Below are 17,857 nucleotides of genomic sequence, written 5' to 3'. Positions count from 1 at the left end.
GCCTGTTGAATTCCTGAAATTGGCTTACTGTCCTGGGGTTATTATTAATAGTGACTGTTTTATTTTCAGAGGTGTTCTGGTTTAGATGTATATTATATAGCTCCCCTCTTATGGGAGATGTGCATAATAGACTATAAAAATGATATGTTGGTTATTGATTAAACAGAATGGAGACCTACTGCAGCTTCCTGAAGACCCAATTGGCCATCCCATCATGCATCTGTCTGGTATTAAGCATGCCACGGGTGAGGCCATCTACTGTGACGACATGCCTGCAGTGGACCGGGAACTGTTCTTGGCTTTTGTAACAAGTTCAAGAGCTCATGCTAAGATTGTGTAAGTGATAAAGCTCTTTTATCACAACAGACATTTACGATTGCCTTTTTGGCTAGGCCACATTAGTGAAAAGTAATGAGATGAAGAGGATAAGCTATTTGTTGGCGATGTCCAATGTAGATTTGAAGTGAAACAGGATCGAAATGTGGGATTTACTACAATTTATCCCTCCATATGATAACTTCATGGTCCCAGAGGTTTTTTTCCCAGTTGTCTGGCATAGAACGATTGGAGGGTTCTTGGCTGTATCTTACCTGTCTCATATCTTATTCTCCAATTAAGTACATTCTTTATGGTCTGCTGGCTGAGGGCTGCTCTGAGGAGCCCTGTTCTGTGTGTTCTTATCTAGGTCTATTGATCTGTCAGAAGCACTCAGCCTGCCAGGTGTGGTGGACATCGTGACTGAGGAAGATCTTCACGGCGTAAATTCCTTCTGCCTTTTAACCAAACCTGAGAAACTTCTGTCGACAGAGGAGGTGCTGCATTTTTGCCTTCTGTTTTAAAAATAAGTTCTTCAGTTAATGGCACTTCATAATTTCTTAAAGATAACATCAAATTTGGCACATGATAAAGGATTCTGATATTCTTTGAATGCTTATTTATATAGACCACTGTATTCTAATAGTGAGTGAGTTCCAGAAATACTCATTTTCCACCTAAGTAAAGAAGTTGACTGGTTATATAAATGCTACCTGGATATTTATATTTCCTAGTAGTAAGATCGTGTGCAGCTTTCATACTTACGAAAGGATAAATGAGAATAATAACTTGCATTTGCTGATCCTTCCCCTGAGAATTCCTTGCTGTTGCCCTAGTCTCAGTGTGTCCAAAGGCCAAGTCCAAGTTCAAGCGGCATCTCCACTGTGAGGCCTTTCCTTCTTCTTTAATCCGGGAGTTCTGTCTCCCTCTCTGAACTCACGCGGACTCATTCATTCATACTGCCATGTGTTCAACGGGCACCTTTCAAGTGAGCACCTATTGTGTTTGGTCGCCATAGGTGAACAAGACCTATGTGGTCCTTGCCTTCATAAAACTTACTGTCTGGAGGAGAAGGCAAAGTGGACCTTTATTGCACTTTCTATCTTGTATTGAGCTTATTTATTTGTTTCTATGTCCTATTTCCCCTGCCTATTCCTTGAGCAGCATGTCTGACTCATCTGTATATTCCACACACTACTTCCTGCAAAGCAGGGTAAATGAGCAGAGGATGGCATTGTTGCCATTGAAAAGCTTCAAATGATGAAAATGTTGACTGTATCTTAAGTTATCAGAAAATGCAGCAAGGGCAGTGTCCAGAAGGTTTTCTGCATGACTGTGAATTCTCAGTTCAGTGTTTACTGAAAAGAGTTTCATCATTTGAAAGAGTCCCTGCCTCTGGCTCTCGCTGGAAGACTTAGTTGATAAAAATGAAAGTTTGGTAACTGAGCATCTGAAGTCAAGGCTGAACCTCCCCCGAGGCGGGACTGTGTGGTCCTGGCAGAAGACGGTGAGAACTGTGGCCTTTGCATAAATATTAACTAAACAAACAGAACCATCCTGGGATGCTCAATGACACCTGCTCTCTGAAGGGTGTGCATGCTGCCTCTGAGCGTCTCAGGGAGAGTCTGTGTACCAGGTCACAGGGCAGAACCCGAGACTGTGGAGAGCGGAGACCGGAGTCCTTATGAATGATTGCCTCTGTTAGTTTAACACTTGTCTTTAGCATGCTATACCTTCAAAAAAATATTTTCATTGCAGAAATTTTAAACATACAGAAAAATAGAGAAAAACAGTACAATGAATCCCCGTCGACCCATCACCCAGCTTCAACAGTTTGCCATCTTGTTTCATTCCTTCCCCACAGCCCCTGCCCACCCATACCCAGCACACACACACTTTGTGTGCTGGATTTAACTTTTTTTTTTTACTACCATTTTTATCTAGTGTTAAAACTACTATATACTCACTGGAGAAAAGACCTAATAATCTATTGTGGATTTAAAAAATGAGTGATTATGTTTTGTCTTGATTTTGATCGTGGAAAAAGGTGGGAGAGAGAATCAAATACTCGTGTGACCTCTTCCAGTCCTATTTTTACCTTTCTGGAGCCATAGTTTTGGCCTCTCCCTTCTGCTTTCTGCCCTGCTCCCTGTGTGAACTCCTTAGGCCACCCACTTACCCCTCCTGCAGGTGAAACAGTGAACACTCCAGGCCTGGTCTTGGCTCGCATGGCCAGTCACGTCTCTTTGTGAAAAGCTGTGCTCCACCACAGTTCAGGCCAGAGACATGCTCACCAGCGGGGCTGTGTTATCACCCTCTCCCTCCTTCCTCGTGAGTGAGATGGGCTTCTGCCTCCATGCAGGCAGAAGCTGCCTCTTAGAGTAGCCTTGTGGCCCTGCCCGTGGTGTGGCCGCCCCAGGTGGGACCGTGGTCCTGGCTCTCCTGGGCCCACTGGCCCTTGAGCAGCCCTGGAGCCTGAGTCTGTTGTTCTTGAGGCAGCATCACACCTGCTCCCTTCAGCCACCGCTGCCAACCATGTGGCTCAAAGACCTGCACTCCCTGGGCACCTGGGGTCAGCAGGCCTGCTCTGACCAGTGCACTTCTCTACCGAAGCCTTTGTTAACCACAGCACTGCGGCGAAGTCCCACGTGAAGGGGTCATTTCCAGTGTGTCTAGCTCTGTGCCAGCAGAGAGGGGGAAATGAACGAGCAGAGAGGACCTGGTGCCTGCCCTCCTTGGGAACACGGCTTTGTCCTGCGTTGCAGGTATTCTGCGTGGGTCAGCTGGTCTGTGCTGTGATCGCTGATTCCGAGGTCCAGGCAAAGCGAGCTGCGAAGCGAGTGAAGATCGTCTACCAAGATAAGGAGCCACTGATCCTAACCATCGAGGTAATGAGTTCATGGGTAGGGCCAGGAGGGAAGGTTTCAGGGGTGCATCAGACAAAATGCCTTTGGCTGCAGAAACAGGAGAGAACATCTGACTCGAAGTGGCTTCTGAAATACAGGGGCTTTATTGGCCCCAAACTCTATCAGTGTTAGCAAGAAACCTACCTTCTGCCTCTCCTGCCTGCAGCCCACAATGCAGGCTTTGTCTCCTTCGGTCAGAGGATGGCAGCCAGGAGCTTCTAGTTCCCATTCAACAAGCATGAGAGAACCCCACTGTCACAGCACTCCAGGGGGCCCAGGACCCAGCCTCACCGGCACTCAGGTCATGGGTGCGCCTCTGGCTTCATGACTGACAGGAGGGATGCAGAAGCTGTTGGTTACTGCTGGGGAGTCAGATTTCTTTGAGCTTCTTGGGCTGCACTGGGGAGTGATGGAGACCTAAACAGAAATCTGAGCATTGTTTGGAAGGGGACAAGTGAAAAGAATGCTGGATGGGCAACCAATGATATCCGGGAGAGAGGACACACCCTAGAACTCTGTATCCATCTCCACCCAGACTCTTCCAAGTACACAGTGAGAATCAACAAGATGTTCTATGAAACAAACATCGAAGATGCATGTTTTAGATCCTTTAATGCATATCTTAAATAAGAATGAGAAATAGCTCCTGTGATGCCGACGGCTGTTTTGGCAACTTAAATTGAGAAACTGCATTTCCTATCTTGTTTGTTAAAAAGAACTTTGAAATTTATAAAGGTTTTAAGACTCACCTCCCATGAAATGATACGAGTATTCTTATGCATATATTTCACTGGTTTTTATAATTTACTGTAATAAGAGCATGAAAGTTGGGAAAGCAGCATGAATGGATTAGATTCAGTACATGCAGACTCAGTGTAATTAGGGAATACGGTATTATCTTCATAACATAATGAATAAATTGTTCTCTAGTTGACTAGCGTGCTCTGAGGCAGAAAATGAGGAAATGACTTGGCCAAGATTAGTGTCTCCAGGAGAACTTGGCCTTGGGCACGTTTCCTATCATGCTGTTTTATGCCTCGGAACATAGAGTTTGTTTCTGGACAATGTCCTCGGTGTTTTGAATTAAAATAAAATCATGTCAAGAAGACAGAAATAAAAAAGTTTACTTGCAGTCAGAGAGTGATTAGGCTTCCCAAGTTTTCCTGGCCGGTTTCAAATTCATTCTGTTCCCTCCCCAAACTCTCTTCATTTATACGTTGCCTGCTGTGCTTGCTTACTGTCTAGATTCTTTCCTCAACTTTTGTTTTAGAGTTAGAATTTCTTCTTAGTAAGAAATTATTTGCATAATTCTTTATCAAAAAATTTTTTATAACTCTTTGCCCAATACCGGTGGCTAAATGTCTTCTCTTCCCTTCATCCTACTTTTCAGCCAATATAGAATTTCAAATAAGCAAACAGATACCACTCTCCCCCTGCCCTCCCTCACTCCAGCCAGCACATCTCTAACTGTCTGCCAGAGACCCCAGCATCAAATACCAAACTTTGACGTCATTGAAAAGAACTACCTCCTGTTTCTGTCAAAGGTTAAGTTCTCCAAAGTCAGTCACCTGGGTCAGAGTAGATTTAATCCAAGTGTATAGCAGGGAAATATGCCCAGTTCTTTTACCACTTTCCTAACCAAGAAATATTCTGGAAATTGGCTCACAGTTACTCAAAGAACAAAGACTAAACTTTTAAAAAATTGGATTTATAAAATGTAACTTCTGTTTGGAACTTGGAATAACTGAGTCTTAGATTAGTAAGAAAATCATATGAATTGATTCCAGTAGGAAGTGCGTTATCAATCAAGATAGGATAAAAACAAATGGATCTCCATTACTAGATTAGTGTTTAACCTACTTACGCTTTTCTGAATTTTTAATAGTTTGAACTCTGTCAAAACTCTTGGTTCGAAGGCTCAGGCTGATGACCACGATGAGAAAACTGCGCTCCTGACCAGAATCTCTCATCAGTCATCCTGATCAACAGTGTGACCGTAGCTAACACCTAGAGCTCTCTCTCTATGTGCTTACCTGGTTCCAAGCAGGTTTCCTACATTAACTCATGAAATGCTCACAACAATCCTGAGGTAAAAACAGTTGTTATCCCCATTCTGATACAGAAACTAAAAGACAGGATCACCCAAGTTCACATAGCTAGTCAGTAACAGAAGCAATCAACAAACACTCTATTAAGGAACCTCTGCCCTACAGTGGTAAAAGCAGACCAACCCGCTTTTTGAATGGAGTAATGGCAGGATTGCAGTAAGACGTCCCTGTAAGGTATATTGATAGGTCTAGACACCTACTGGTGGCCAGAGAGAACCAGAGTTAGGAGAGTCCCCAGCTGCCAGCAGGCTGGAATTTCACCAATGGACAATAATCCATGGTAGGGACGCTGGCAGGAGCTGGCATGTCACGTTCGCCAGTGGACCCAGCAACTACAGCAAGATAAACTTATGAGGATAGGTAAGGAAACCAACCAAGATTGTCATAACGACATTCCTGATTGCATGTACCCATCCTGTATCCTTTCACTTCCATTAGGAGCCCGTATAGAAGTGGACTTGTGGTACCCACACTGGGCTTGTAATGGAATCTCCCTTCCAGGACTGGAGATCCCAGCGCCCCACTCCCCTGTGCAGATGCTGTGTTCGTTCCCCCAGGGAGGAGCATGGGGCTGGCAGGCAAGGCCACCACGATCCTTGTCACTGAAGTGTCATCAGCTAACATTGACGGAGTGCTTATCATATGTCACATTAGCTCTTTTACAGCTCATTTCATTTTATCTTCTCCACAGCTCCAGTGGGGCTGTGTGCACCACTACACCTCCATTTTACTGATGAGGCTCAGAGAGGTGGAGTTGTAGACCCAAAGTCAAACAGCTGGTAGGTGGAGAAAATGGACACAGCTCCAAATGTATCCAGAGCCCAAGCTCGGAACCTCTGTGCTGTGTGTCATTAGCTGCATAAAATGGGCTGTGGAATGGAGAGAATAACCTGCTGGAAATTAGTTCCATTCTGGGACCACCTAGGTGCCCAGTTTTCTAAGCATACTCTTTTTTCTTTTGACTCAATTAGGACATTTGTATTTGCTCCATGGGGAGACTCTCTGCAGCTTGGCTGTCAGCTCAGCTCATGGGGTCATGGTGAAGGTACATGGGATTCCAGAGCCAGAACCGTGCTGCCCAGCTCAGACGATGCCCCTCTGTGTGTGTGGGTAGTGCCATCGGGCTGGGTCTCCTGCCCAGAGGGGCTCACTCTTCTCTTCTCTTTCCAGGAGGCTATCCAACACAAGTCCTTCTTCGATGAAGAAAGGAAACTGGAGTATGGAAATGTTGAGGAAGCATTTAAAATGGTGGATCAGATTCTTGAAGGTAAAACTATCTGCAAAAAATGATGCGAGGGGAGCACCCCTGAAAACCTTCTAAATATGTCTCATTTAGAGTTACCTTTGCCTTCTAGAAATCATCTCGAAATCAGCCTCAGTGAGTGAGCTCCTTGGAAACAGGCACCTTGTTCCCAAATGTGTTTCCCTCCATCGTGCGTGTGTGTGTGTGCACGTGCGTGTAAAGTGACCTTGCCCTTGGGGCCCCTGGGCAATGACCATATCTATCTATCTATCTATCTATCTATCTATCTATCTATCTATCTAGATATCTAGATAGATAGATAGATAGATACACACTCTCTCTATAGAGACAGATACATAGAGAGAGGATACACACAAACACACACACATATATATACACACACACATTTTTTTCCTGAGCCATTTGAGAGTAAGTTATTGATTTGATTCCTCTTTCCCCCTAAATACTACAGTGTTTATTTTCTAAGAACAAGGATATTATATTATGTAAACATTACAGTTTCCAAAATCAGATCATTAACATTGACACAATACTATTATTTAATCTACAGACCTTATTCAAATTTTGCCATCTGTCTCAGTAATGTCCTTTTTAACAGGAAAAAAAAAGATTTACCATGGGTCTTTGATAACCTGTACTTTTCCCACTCTGCCCTGCTGTTGTACATTCTGTGAACTCTATCCTTAATGCCTGCCATGCGAGATCTGATTAACCCAGATGTGTTGCTGAGTGAGTGTGGCCTCTCTGTGCCATATCTCAGGGCAGAGAATAAGTCACCGGCATTGCCTGTCTCTAAGTGAATTTTCAGGATTTTAGCCTCTTGTGCATGTTAAAAACACAATAGTAGAAACTACAGTCTCCTTAATTTTTCTCTCCAACCCTGATCTCAAGCACAGGAAGAATCCTAAGACGTACCATCCTGAATGTCCAGCCAGAGCTGTGGCATGTAGAATCAGCCAGTCCAGCCACTGAGCGCAAAGCCCTTCATGTCTCTTCACTCACAGCCGTATAAAAGCTGAAGCTGGTCGGGGCTGAGTGGATAATGTCACTCAAAAGCTGGAGAAGAGACACCTTGCACCATCACCCTGCCAGGATTCCTTGGCACCCTCTCTTATGAGGGACTTGGCAGAGCACTTCTTTGGGTTCACTCTCCTTATTTTGAAATCATATGGACAAAATAATGCTGATCTCAGATCTTCATCATGAAGATTATAAGGGCTAATACCTGTGTGCTTGGCACAGAGCTCGGCTCACAGAGCCATAGCTGTGAGCAGTAATTAATCTTAGGTTTGAATTTTTGTCGTTGTTCTGTAGAGAAGGTTGTGTATTACTGAGTGAACACACCAATAGGCGTTCAGTTATCAGATCCAGGGTTTCCCAGTTTTCCTCACTATAAGATGCTTCTGAAACCTGCCTGGAGATTCCTGTGCCCCTTTCTTGGAATTCTGGAGTTGGAAGAGCCCAGGAATCTGTATTTTGACAAATTTTAGTAGTGCTTCAGGCAATTCTTAAGATTAATGAAATGTGGCAAACATTCGAAGGGTGAGTGTGTTTTGTGGGAGAAGAGAAGGCGGGAGCATTTTAAGCCCAGAGAGTGCCTGGTAAGAGCACCTTGGAAATACTGATGTTTAGGGGAGTTCCTCCTCTTTTGCCATAATCTGTCCTGAACTCGGTTCTTTCCATCATATGCTTTTGTGTGAGAATTCAATTATTGTATTTTTCCTTGACATCTGATTTAATTATTTAATTTAGTTGGGGAAGTTGTTCAGTCCACCTCTTACTTGAATTTTAACGTGTTACCTGGCCCATACCCTAATGATAAGTTCAAAAGTGGTACAGAAAGCTTTTAAGGGGACATTTATACCACTTCTAAGTTTTCAACCTCTTGACTCACCAGTTTGAGGGGTTTTTGTTTTCTTACTCTGCAGTTGTCATTTGGATGAAAAATTTTAACTGCTTGTTTCAATGAGCGATAACTGAGGGTATATGGATCGTAGCAGAACCGCATCTGCCCCTTAGGAAGATAGGTGCTCTGAAAAGCAGAATATTTCAAAGATTAAATATGTAGAGCATTAAATCAAGTCTCAGGCTGTTTTCTTGAAGGGAATGATACAATCGTTGGCTTTTACCAGCTGTGAAGGTATGTCTCTGCCCTACCTGACGCTGGTGTCATAACCCTGGAGGGCGTTGAAGAACATGGTTTACAAATGAGCCCGCTGAGGCTAGACAGACGTGCAGTGGACCAGGAATCAAATTAAGTTTCCCAGCTCTGACGTTAGCCTTCTCTCCTCTGCTTTATGCTACTGCTCATTTGTCTTTTTAAAAATTCCATTAGCTGGATGGGCTTTAGACTGAGAGAGTAGATGACATTCCCATGGCAGGATTTGCAGCAGATCTAGAAGCCCTGAAACTGAGATTGTCTTCCCCTCATCTTGTCCTGTTAGGCATAGGACAGAGAGACTCCTTTATACCTTCATGGCTTTTCGTCTTTAAGGAACTCATTAAAATGTGAATGTGCCTGAAGGAATCACTCCTAAACCCAAACTGGGATAACATTTTATCACAGGGATTAGTTGAACAAATTGCTTTCCAACCTAGAGAGTTGAGAGCAACACCATAGGATGGAGAGAGGGCACCTTGGGTCCAGGGCTGCGGGAGTGGGCGGTGCAGTGTAACAGGGTTCTTACAGGTTTAAGCAGTAATAGCTCTAATATTTTTTAGCTCTGTATTTTAAAAATGAAGTAGCTATTTAATAAAATAAATTCTGAGTGGATAGGTAGGATGATTGCAGAACATGGATTTGAGCCTCTGGACAAATAGGTTTTTCCACATATTGTTTTGAGAAAAGCTTGAATTGAAATTGAGATCTGAGTTCCTGACATTTTAATTTTTATATTTTATAAAAGAAGCAGAATCCGTTTATACTTCTGTACTCTTTCTTTACTCAGATTTTGTATAAGAAAGGAAGCCCAGATTCCAACAAAAGGTTTCCTCGGAAATCTCCCTCAAACAATTTACAAATCACTGTTAGCAGGTGCATTTTTAATTCTTAAAAGTTCTGCCTTCCACCTAACTTATTGATTGACATAGTTGTATTCTGGTTTTTCACTTCTGCTTTTTCCACCCCCTGTCTTCCCAGGGGTTACTCAAACATTTTTTAGAATTTTATTTTGATTAATCTATAGTGGTTTGAGTATATTTCTTCATCTAGCTTTTTAGTGGTAATCCTAGATGTTAAATGTAAATTATAGTATATCTGGTAGCAACATCTTATCAGTTTGAGTAAAATGTAGAAAACTTACCTCCTTTTGCATCCCTTTACTCTCCCTCATTTATAATATAATTGCTTTAAAAAAGTTCTTCTACACAAGTTGAAAACCACATAAAGCAATGTTAAAATTTTGCTTCAAATACAATTTAGAAAACTCAGGAGGAGAAGGAAAGGCTATTGCCTTTATTTGCCTGTATTTTTTAAATTGAAGTAGTCAATTTATAATGTGTTAATTTCTGTTGTACAGCATAGTGATTCATTTATACATATATATAATATATATATATTTCTTTTCATATATGCTTTCCACTGCTCTCTTTCATCTTCCTGATGTTTCAAGATTCTTTAAAAAAAAATTTCCTGTCTGTTTCAAGAACTTCTCTTAGCCAATCATTATTTTAGGATAGGTCTGTTGAAGGTAAACTCTTTCAGCTTTTTTTCATCTGAGAATGTCTTGATTTCTTTATCATCCTTGAAAGATACTTTCTCTGGATATAGAATTTTGAATCCTGAGCCTTTTAGCACTTGAAGAAAGATGTTATACCAGTTCCTCTGACCTCCATGGTTGAGAAATCTGCTGTCTTTTGAAGTATTTTTCCCAGATAGGTGAGGAAGTGTTTTTCTGTCTCTGCTTTCAAAATATTTTGTTTTTGGTTTTCAGAAGTTTGACTGTGATGTGTCTTGGCATGAATTTCTTTGGTTTATCCTCTTTGGGAATTACTCAGCTTTTTGCTGTAGGTTGATGTCTTTTACCAAGTTTGGGAAATTTTCAGCTATTATTTCTTCAGATACTCAACATCAATGACACAAATGTTCCATCTTTAATTTTAACCACATAGGATTCTGAGATTCTGCTCATTTTCCCTTCAGTCTATCTTATGTCTGTTGCTCAGGTTGGGCAATTTCTCTTGTTCTATATTCTTGTTCGCTGATAATTTCCTCTCTTCTCTCTGTTCTGTTGTTGAACTCATGCACTAAGCCGCTTAAATTTTGACTGTTGTATTTTTTAGTTCTAAAATTCCCATTTGGTTCTTTTTATAACTTTTGTTTCTTTGCTGAGATTTTCCAATTTTTTCCGTTTGTTTCAAGTGTTTATGTAAATTAAAGCATTTTTATGGTGGCAGCTTTAAAATCCTTGAGAGATCATTCCTATATCTGTGTCTTCTCGGTGTTGGCATCTGTTGATTGTCTTTTCTCATTTGAGTTGAGTTCTTGGTATGACAAGTGATTTCCAATTGTATCTGGTTCACTTTGGATATTGTGTTATAAGACTTTGGATCTTATTAAGTCATCTATTTTACCAGAATTCCTCTGGCCCTGTGTTGGTGGGAAGAGGGGAGTGATGCCTTGTTATTGCCAGGTGGAGCTTGGAAGTCCAGGTTTCCCATAGGCTCCCACAGACTCCACCCTAGCAGAGGATTTTGGGTACCTCATTACAGCTTGACAAGGGTGGGAGTCTAAGCTCCCCACTCAACTTTTGCAGATAGAGATAGGTCTGCAGCTTTTTCTGTATGTTTGGCTGGAATAGAGTCGTTATTGTATAGAAATTTTCTGTCTTGCTAGTCTTCCCCTTTCCTAGTCCTTTGGCTGGAGAAAGTAGGCTTTTCTTGGGGATTTTTTTCTGTCTTTGCCTGTTGCTGTTTTTGGATGTCTGGCTTCTCTAGCATCAAGTCTGGGATATAGGAAACAAACAACAACAAAATCCACTGAATTCATCATTGTGTCTTTCCTTGGGTTGCAAAGCCCAAGCTAGTCCTCCTTCTCCTCTACTTTTCAGAGTCTTCTTATGTTTCTTTAATTATGCATAATGTCCAGGATTGTACTTAGAAGAAAGAACAGGGAGAAGCATATCTACTCCATCTTGTCTTGGAACTGGAATTCTCCTTGCCGTTGACTCCAGAAAGCCCGGCATCGCTCCCTAGGACTCTGTGGCCTGCTGTACTGGTAGACATGACAGACGCTCCTGCAGAACTACTTCAAGTATGCAGATATAATAAAAGCTAAATATCGTTGTTTGTGGCCCTTTGCCATGCAGCCTGCTATCCCAGCAGAAACACTGTTGGTGGAATTTCTCCATAATGAGATAAGAGCTGGGGAGGGGGTGGTGCCACCTGTCCTATCTTACAGCCTCCTTGATTCTGGTGTGTCTTCCTCTAACAGGTGAAATACACATGGGTGGTCAGGAACATTTTTACATGGAGACCCAAAGCATGCTTGTTGTTCCCAAAGGAGAGGATCAAGAAATCGATGTCTACGTATCCACACAGTTTCCCAAATACATACAGGTAATATGGGGCTTTGTGGAGGGAACTTGGCTCATGGTTCCTGCCAGCAAAATATACCAAGAACAATTAGAGATAAAAATGTCATTTTAGAAACTGAAGGCTTTGGAGTAGTAATAGCCATACAAGTTCAAAACATTTAAGATAGTATTATGAAAGTTGTGGCCTTCTGTTCATGGATCTGTAACTTTAAAACCAACTATGAGATCAGTAGGTCTCTTTTGCTATACTCTTGGCACTGTTAACAATACAAAAAAAAAGATGACTGTAGTTAACACTGCTGCATTATATATAGGAAAGTTAAGAAAGTAGATCCTAGGAGTTCTCATCACAAGGACAAAAATTTTTTTTGCCTTTTAATTGTATCTATATGAAATAGTGAATGTTAATGGAATGTACCAGAGTAATCATCTCACAATAGATGTAAATCAAGCCATCATGCTGTACACTTTAACCTTATTCAGTGATATACGTCAATTATTGCTCAATAAAACTGGAAAAAAAAAACCCACAGTTTAAGAAAGGAAGGCTTGCCCTCCAAAACCTATAGTACCTAACTCACATGAAGCAATTAGGAAACAGTATTGGGCAGAATGCAGCCAAGTGCTGAATCAGCTAAATCAGAACTTGTAAATTTAGGTGGAAGAATTAAGAGAATGGAGGTTTTTCAAACACTAAAATCATCCAGGAAGTCCCATGAAGAAGAAGTCTGAAGTCTGGATTTATAGTGAGAGTGAGGTTTATTTAGGTGGTGAGAAGAGAGGCCATTTCCAGGCAGTTTCACACCAAGATCACATGCCACTCATTCATTCATTCATTCACTCGCCCCTTCTGCAAACACTTACAGCCTGTGTCCCATATACCCGGCAGCGTGCGTGTGAAGAAGGAGAAATAGCACGAAGACCACCCAAGCTGGAGTGGAGGACGCATCTGGGGGTGGCGAGTCTAAGCATCAGGGTGGAAGTGAGGGAAACAGAGCGTGGGGGTCTTGACTCAGGTCACAAGGAGCCAGGGCCATTACCAGCACAAGTAGGAATGTGTGAATGTGGAGGATGAGGCCTCTGAGAAGCTGGAACACTAAGAAGGGTCAGGCCAACTGCATTCCCGTCCTGTGCTGCTCCTTATCCCTGTGTGACGTTGGACCCATCACTTCATCCCTCTTGGGCTCCCCACCCATAAAAATGAGTTTTTAAGACTTAATGACCTCCAACATTAGGATGGCAAAGAAGGGCAAGACCTACATCATGGAAGACCCACTGGCCAACTTAGTCCAAATGGGAGGTGAGGAGTGCTTACGGCCAACTTAGTCCAAATGGGAGGTGAGGAGTGCTTACTCTCCAATGGTGACAGTGGTGTGTGGGGAAAAGACCCATCTGAGAGGTTTTGAAGGCAAGGAAATGTCACTGCTTCAGGAAACACATCCCTAGGGGTTAGTCTGAAAAGAATACTTTGGGTGTAGTTCATGGGGAAAATTTTTTAAATTTTATTATCACAAAGATACCTCATTGATATTGAAAGGACTACTTAATCTTAATGATAGTTTTGGCAAAACTATTGAGATCAGCATGGATGCCTGCTTAGGTTATTGGAAACCATCCCACTGTTTAGTATAACCACATAATCTGTGTGTCATGTAGACCATTAAGGAATCAAAACGTGTAAAGGCCGTCCCACTCCCTTGCTGCAGACGGGTTGGATTAATGAGAACTGTTATCATTCACAGGACATAGTTGCTTCGACCTTGAAGCTCCCAGCTAACAAGGTCATGTGTCATGTAAAGCGTGTTGGCGGGGCTTTCGGAGGGAAGGTGATAAAGACTGGCATCATGGCAGCCATCACCGCATTTGCTGCAAACAAGTAAGTGGAGAAAAACCTCTAAATAGACTAAAACTAAAATGAGGTTGTGCTGAATATTCTCAATATTGCAGTTAAGGCAGAAGAATCTGAGTCAAGATTATTTAAAATCACCTATAATGTACAAATACATAAACAAGCTGCCAGCTTGTTACAACTTCTTTATCTTACATTGTCAAACTACACACTGTAAAAACAAAAATGAGAATCAATTACTGAAAAGAATGAACACTACAGTGAAGAACATTATAATACCTGGAAAGCAGACAGAAAACAGATCCTGAAAGGGTGGGGTTACTTGTCCTCAGCACCTGTATGTATATGTAGGTCAGTTCAACCTGTTGAGGTAGATATTTACACCTATCTTTATTTCTATATCTATGTATATCTGAAAAGATACATATATATATGTATGTATAGAGAGAGAGAGAGGGAGGGATATAAATATAGATGTACCCCAAAAGGTGTGTGTGAGTGTGTGTGTGTATATATATATATACACACACATATATATATATATATATTCCTTAATTTAAATAGAAATTTTGCTTTTGTTTTGCTTACTTTTGTTTATAGAGCCATTTTCCTTTAAGGGTCTCAAAATATTACCATAGGAAATTGTCTTTGGAGTAGGCACATGTAGAAGACTTAATTTCTTTGCTAAGTAATATAGGTCAGTTCCTCTACCCCATGACATGAAAAGACCTTGATTCCAGCCCTGTCCTATGAGGGAGCACTTGGCAGTCGGACACCACCTGAATTCCTCCATTTGTCACCATCTATAATGTGGCCTTGGAACTGTTAGCCTATAGCAGGTTGTTGTCACAGTGAGAAATACCCCCAAAGCAATACCCTGGAGCCCCTGGCTCCCAAGAGCCCCGTCCCATAAGCAGTGAGTGCCAGGCGTGGTGCCCTGACCCAAAGGAAGAGGAGGCCACCAGGCATGCCCGAGAGCAGCACAGCCTGGGGTCAGAGAGTCGCTCTGTGGTTCAGTGTGTGTGTGTGTGGACCCCACCCGGGCTCTCACTAGGAGTTACAGAAACCCTGGTTAAAGTAATTTGGTAAGAGTTTACCTCTCTTGCTTTTGTTTGTTTGTTTTAGGCACGGCCGTGCAGTCCGCTGCATTCTAGAACGAGGAGAAGACATGTTAATAACTGGAGGCCGCCACCCTTACCTTGGAAAGTATAAAGTGAGCAGAAGCAGAAGGGGAGGGGCATTTACGCTGTGATTGTAACATTCCATACGCGCAGAGGGCGCCTTTTGGCTGCTCTCTAATGGGGAGTAACAATGCGCAAACCAACGAATCTCGCTTCTAGTCACCTTTCTATTCCTTGTGCCAATTACTGGCTGCTTCAATGAAGCTTTTCTGCTTTGCTCAAAGATGTCAGTTTATGAAAAAGTACTAGCTGGTATCAGCTGCTAGAAAGTGAATAACTGGAAAACATGTGAATATATGCATACATCCATGAAAATAGATCTGATAACCACACTATTCCCACAGAAAAAAAGAGGTAAAAACAGTCGTTTCCATAACAATAATGTTACGTGAAATTGCAATTTTTTGCCAACAGGTTCCTCATTTTTCAGTATCTCAAGGGTGTTTTTGTAGAACTCTGTCCCAGAAATTCCTAATTCCTAGGAAAATTTCCATAGCAGGAAATAATTATTCTTTTGTTTTGTAAGAAAGAAGTTTCCTTGTCAGAGTGGGCTAACTGCTCCAACAGACAGCGAAAAACGCTGAAGAACTTAGACCTTTATGATGTTGATTCTTGCTGAAGTGAAGCCAGTGTGATCAGTAGAGGGTGGGGGTAGGGGGAGAGGAGGAGAGGACTGTGCTGCCCAGCATCATTCACAGACTCAACATTTTCCCTTCTAGTAACACCACCATCATCCCTTGAACAGCATTGCCAAATACGGAAGCCACTAGGCACATACAGCTATTTAAATTTAAATCCACTAGATTAAATAAAATTCAAAATTCAGTTCCACAGTTGCATTATCTATGTTTCACGTGCTCAATAACCACCCTTGGCTAGTGGCTGCCACATTGGACGTGCAGATATAGAACATGGCCATCATCACAGAAAGTTCTAATGGATAGCACTGTCCTAAAGACTCTGCCTTCCACTGGATCTTCTGCAGAGGGCAGCAGACAAGGGAAGGGAAGGGAAGTGGCACTGAGTGTCATGTGGGAGATATTTTAAGCACCAGGCCTGTAAGAGGTGGTCCTTGCTCTATAATCTGCACATAATTAGCCAGAACTTTGCCAACTAACTGCAAGGGAGGCTGGGAAATGTAGTCTTTCTGCATGCCCGGGATGAAAGACAACAGGATTTGTTGAACACATTGCACCGTTTCCACCACAACTGGTGTACCTGCATACACATTGTTAGAAGATAACAGATGGATCTATTTCAACTTACATTCAGTCTAAGTTCTATTTTGAATCTCGTTTAGTTCAACAAAGACTTATTAGAGTGAACTTTGTCCTCAAGGACATTACATTTCAGAGGTTGAGGGGGATATAAGACTTACACATATGAAGTCCTTATGAAAACATAATAATCTCGGGTTCAAAAATGAGGGATGTATAACAAAGCTATGGGGAGAAATAAATATGAGTTAGAGTGTGTCCAGGGAACTTCTTAGAAAAGGTGAGACATAAATGACCTTCAAGAATGGATAGGCAACAATGGATTCCCAGGTGGTGGGAATAGTAAGAGCATGAATGCAGAGGTGGGATGCACATGGCATGTTTGACAGGGGCAGGAGTAAGGGGAGAAGGGGAATTAGAACACAGTGTGCTCACTGGAAAGTAGTGGAAAATAACATGGGTTGGGTTAGGGGATGCCAGACTCAGAGAGGCCTGAGAATCCCAGGATGGAGGGTTACACTTGATCTCATGAAAAAGAGTGAGACTGAGCAGGACCTTGGCCAGTCAGGTGTCATAACCAATCATGGACACTGGTAGGAGGAAAATGATGGCACTGGGCAGGGTGGCCAGGGGGGAGAGAGGGTGGAAGCAGGTGGACCACCAGGAGGCAGCTGATGCATTCAGACTTGAAGCATGCAATATTAAGAGGTAGAGGAAGAGATGGGCCCATGAGCTGTTATAGTATAAAATAAAATGGAACTTGATGACCAACTTGCCAAAGTGCAATGGAGAATAAAACCACAAACATGACTTGGAGGTTTCCCAAGTTGGAAGGAAGAAACAGTCTGGAGGGACAGTGATGAGTTTGTGTAAATGTGGGAGATGAAGTGACAACAGGACATTTAAATCGAATGGCTTTCATCAACATGCGACATTTTTGAAAAGATTGGACACAGTGTCACCAGTCCATTCTCTTTCCCCAGGCTGGATTCATGAACGATGGCAGAATCTTAGCCCTAGACATGGAGCATTATACCAATGGAGGTGCCTCCCTCGATGAGTCATTACTTGTAAGTGTTTTAATGAGCAAATTCACATTCTGGAAAGGCTTATATAAAATTATTTAATTCAGAAAAGTGTTCAATAGTTAAATAATATTTACTTATAAAAGTGTAAAGATTCTCAATGGGGGAGCAAGTTGCCACATGTTACTTACTGGTGCCCCCAGAGTGAGCCCAGAGATACTGACTAAGTCTGCATCTGTGTGTTAGCTCCTTGTTTTTCAGACTTAGAGCTCTTTTCCCAAATGTGAGCATTAAACCTTAATCTTGGCCCTGTTGGTATTTTGGACTGGATAATTCTTTTTGTGGGAGCTGCTCTGTGCATTATAGGATGTTTGAAAGTATCATTTGGCCTCTCCCCAGTACCTGCCAGTGGGACAACTACCTTCCAGTCTTAACAACCAGAAATATCTCCAGACATT

The 17,857-nt window shown here is 42.2% G+C and overlaps 1 protein-coding gene across 1 annotated transcript in view; it reads left to right on the top strand.

The window, feature by feature from the left end:
• The window catches only part of LOC102539743 (aldehyde oxidase 1), a 66,802-nt gene that overhangs the window by 27,619 nt on the left and 21,326 nt on the right, over positions 1-17,857 (top strand). Inside the window, exons 17-24 of the mRNA XM_031678089.2 lie at positions 167-336; positions 686-812; positions 3,081-3,203; positions 6,500-6,596; positions 12,025-12,149; positions 13,870-14,003; positions 15,102-15,189; positions 17,358-17,444. Coding sequence (XP_031533949.2) covers positions 167-336; positions 686-812; positions 3,081-3,203; positions 6,500-6,596; positions 12,025-12,149; positions 13,870-14,003; positions 15,102-15,189; positions 17,358-17,444 — 951 coding nt within the window. The remainder of the gene's footprint in view (positions 1-166; positions 337-685; positions 813-3,080; positions 3,204-6,499; positions 6,597-12,024; positions 12,150-13,869; positions 14,004-15,101; positions 15,190-17,357; positions 17,445-17,857) is intronic.

This window comes from Vicugna pacos, chromosome 5 (genome assembly GCF_048564905.1).
Source record: "Vicugna pacos chromosome 5, VicPac4, whole genome shotgun sequence".
NCBI lineage: Eukaryota > Metazoa > Chordata > Mammalia > Artiodactyla > Camelidae > Vicugna > Vicugna pacos.
This window is presented reverse-complemented; position numbering and strand designations above follow the sequence as displayed.